This window comes from Miscanthus floridulus, chromosome 17 (assembly GCF_019320115.1).
Source record: "Miscanthus floridulus cultivar M001 chromosome 17, ASM1932011v1, whole genome shotgun sequence".
NCBI classification, from domain to species: Eukaryota; Viridiplantae; Streptophyta; class Magnoliopsida; order Poales; family Poaceae; genus Miscanthus; species Miscanthus floridulus.
In genome coordinates, this window is record NC_089596.1 from 54598664 (window position 1) to 54602427 (window position 3764).

At 53.6% G+C, this 3764-nt stretch overlaps 1 protein-coding gene across 1 annotated transcript; it reads right to left on the bottom strand.

Annotated features, from left to right (window-relative positions):
- Positions 1–806: 806 nt before the first annotated feature.
- Positions 807–1598, bottom strand: LOC136515632 (globulin-1 S allele-like). Its single transcript, XM_066509164.1, is given in 5 exon segments — positions 807–948; positions 997–1037; positions 1040–1138; positions 1172–1390; positions 1521–1598. Coding segments are annotated over 5 exon segments (579 nt in total).
- Positions 1599–3764: the final 2166 nt, after the last annotated feature.

Here is a 3764-nt window from a genome sequence, read left to right on the forward strand (position 1 = left end):
AATGAACGATTCAGTTTCTCGATGGAAAACTAAACTCTAAACAAAACCCAATTGTGTAGCAGCGGCGGTGGCTGTGTTTATAGTCTAATACTCGACCTAGGGTTGGGGACGGCCAGGGGTTGGGCGCCCACAACTTGGGCTTAAGGCCCGACACGATACATGGCCAAGTTGGCCCAAATAGGTGACGCAGCACCTTGCCGTGGTCACACAGAATGATCCACGGACCTTCTGGAGCTGGGACCAGATCCAAAACGATGGCATCGTCGTCCCCTTTCCAACGCATCCAAGAATGGCCCGTTTCGATGTCGTATGAGGAAGTTATGACCGAAGCGGAGCGCTAGCGAGCGGCAACAACGTGGGAGTGCGCGCAGCGGCTCGTGGACGCGGACGTAGTGCAGGCACGCGCGCAGCGGGACGCGGACACAGCGTCTCGGGCAGCACGGATTGCGGACGCAGAGGCGGTGGCAGCGCGGGCGGCCGAGATTGCGCACCAGGCAGCGACTGCGGCCCAGGCGGCTGCGGACGCTGCTCTGGCCCTGCACGCGGAGGCCGGTCGCACCCCGGAGGTGGACGCGGGCGCATGGGAGCCGCGCGGCAAGCAGGCTATGCTGGAGTCGCGGATCCAACGGGACTTCGACGCTCAGGATCGTCGGGACGCACGGGACAGGGTTGTGCAGTCGCCCCCCAGGCGCTGGAGGTGTCGTGGCCGACGGCGCGGGACACGTCTGTCGGCGGGCGCGGACGGGTGCTCGTCGGAGCTCGGCCATCGTCAATCTCGCCGTTCATCCGTTCCTCCCCCATCTCTCTCATTTGTTTCCTTCGGTGACGAACGAGTGGCCCACGGGCACCACGAACGCCGTGCCTGGCGACAGCCACGCCCGGATGGTGTGGTACCCCTACCCAACTTCCTCCTCCTCCTCGGATCCTTCTTCTTCTTCACTCCTCCGCCTGCCCTTGCCGTGCTCGCGCTCGTCGCCCTGCGACTATTGGTGGTGCGGGCGAGGTCGTGGAAGCTGCGCGCGTCGGCCTCGTAGAGCTACCCGTGCTGGTTGCCGATGCTGGGCCGCTGGTCCAGGAGGTTGTAGGGGCTGTGCGACTCGCCGAACGGCGGCAGGGGCCAGTGCGGGCCGCGGCCGCCCTCCGAGGCGTGGCACTGCAGCTCGTGGATCTACTCCTCCGTGGGCCACCGCATGGGGCGAGCGTCAGTGTGGCTAGGCACAACGAACAAGCGCGGGTTCGCCTCCGGGACCGCCACGCGGTAGTTCCGGATGCCACGGAGGAGCTTGGACGCCTCGTGGAATGGCCGGAGTGCCCTCACGGACCCCTGCTCGCTCCGAACAATGCGGCGGAAGCTGCGCTGGTCGAACACGTACGGTCGCCGGCCCTGCTCCTGCTCACGCTCGTCTCCCAACGAGCCCTCGCCACGCCAGTCGCCACGGCGGTCATGCTCATGCTCGTGCCTGCTGCCCTACTCCTCCTGCTGCTTCTCTCGCTCCTCCTCCCTGCACTGCTCCACGCACCGGGCGTGCTGGTGCCAGGGACTGTCCTCGCACCGCTGCTCGCACTGCCAGGACTTGTGGCCCCTGTGGCCGTGCCATGCATGACGCAGCAGATCTAGTGTGGAGAAAGGCCTTTGCAAGCGGTGTGGAGAAGGGTATTCTGGACCTTAAAACTGACCGGGCCCACATGTAACGGTGAAAAACAAACAGAACACCGACGGAATGGCTTAGAGAGCAAAGAAGTTCAGAATGATGGCACTCGTGTATGATCATCTTTTTTAATGACTTGGGTGTAATTACAAACTTTTTTAAAGGTATATATATATATGATGATGAGGACATCAACACTGACGACGCATCCGCGCCGACACCAGTACCTATCGCTGGTCCTCTTACTCGTGCTCGTGCTCATAAAATTAATCATCAAGTGAGTTGCCTCTTGAGCTCCTGTCCATCTTGTTTAGATCTTGGAAACACGTGCACTCTTGTTTTGATTAGGAACCAAGGAGAAGACCGAAAGGGAGAAGGATTCGCGATGGCTGGATTCAAACTGCAGAAAGGCACCAACTTGTGACCATCACCACGGTTGTATACGGAGTCGGATTCGGGCGCTTTAGGACTTGTTGGAAAGCTTATCAAGTCTATTTTCATATGGAATCAGTTCCACGTCCATATCTGTTCGGCAGCATCGGCAATTATTCAATTACCGTCGAGAGGTCTTTATGTCCAGGGTGCTGCGTCACCTTATTTTAGTCTGATGGGCTATGTATCGTCTTAGGGTCCATTAGGGACGTGTCTTAGGGTTGGAGTACGACCCAAACACCTTGTTGGTCGTCCACCCCATGTTATATACCCTTTGGCCGCCGCCAAGACACTGGGGGTTTTGTTTAGATCAAGTTTAGCCTTTGCTACTTGCTTGTAGGCGCGCGTGTTGATCCAGCCGCCCGTCTTCTTGTCTTCGGAACCCCATTTAGTTTGAGGTTTTCAATTTCATCTTGCAAATTCAGTGCTTGTTTCCTTGTTCTTGCTAGTTCTTCGATTGCTTGCAGGACGGGAGCCCTAGTGGCTGGTTGTCGTGCTCCACAAGATCATGACGGCCTTTGGAGGTGGTGTATCGGTTGTTAAGGCACAGTCTTGAAAGGCTGTAGTCGGGCCATGAACATCATCTCCATCCACCAAATCGAGTTACCTCACGCCTCTCATCGAAAGATCGTCCATAAACCCTAGCGGGTTCTTATCAATTGGTATCAGAGCAAGGTTTATCGGTGAGAGACTTGCAATTCTTCGCTGTTTTTATTTTTCCTACAGTCCAGAAAAGCCAAAAAAAAATAATAGATTAGTTTCCTGCAATCCTATAAATCTTTGGGCCGTGGCTAGTGCTACCTAGTTAGGGCTTGTTGAGTCGTCGGTTGCATCGGTTGTGTCAAGTTGCTGGTCTTAGTTTTAGTCCTTTAGAGTTTCGAGTTCTTGTCACGTTCTAGTCACAACCGTGCACGTTTGAGTGGTTGTCCAAACCACTTAAGTCATACCATATTCCGAATCTGAGCAGGTTTGGTGATCCATTGTTTCTGAATCTAAGTAGATTTCGGTGATTCATTGTTTCCGAATCTGAGTAGGTTTCGATGATCTAGTTATTTTCGAATCTAAGTTGTTTGCTGTGTGCAAGTCCAAGTTTGAGTTGCTGACCGAACGACTCAAGTCATACCATACTTCGAGTGATCTTACTCTAGAGAGAGAGAGAGAGTATCTTTTAATTACCTTTATACCCCTACACTTTCAGAAAAAGTGTGAGTGATGAGTTGCTCATTTGTCATCTCTCTATTCATATAATCAATTTTGAGTGTCCCCTGCAAAAAAAAGAAAAAAAAGGAAAAAAAAAACAAAAGAAAAAGAAAGAGAGAAAAAAAAGGGGGCTGTTTTGTGATTGTGCGTTCGCTTCAGGTGGTGCGTTGTGCCTTCGTTTGTGTCTAGGCTCGCGTCTCTAGCACGGTCTAGGCTAGGACCAGCACAGTACCGCCGGTTGAACGATTATTCAGCTTGCTTTTTATAACTAACGTGGTGCTAGTTGTTCCTTTGTTTTCAGCCCACCTATAGCTCCACATATTTTATAGCTTGACAGGTCTTGTGCTGCGGCACCGATACACTTCATCCATTGCTGCAGACTTGTTGGTAGGCGACCCCTACTATCGAGCAAAGTAAGAATTGGTAAGAACTTATGTAACAAGTTGAGAGCGAGCGACTTGCTGTAGCTACTTCCTATAGTTG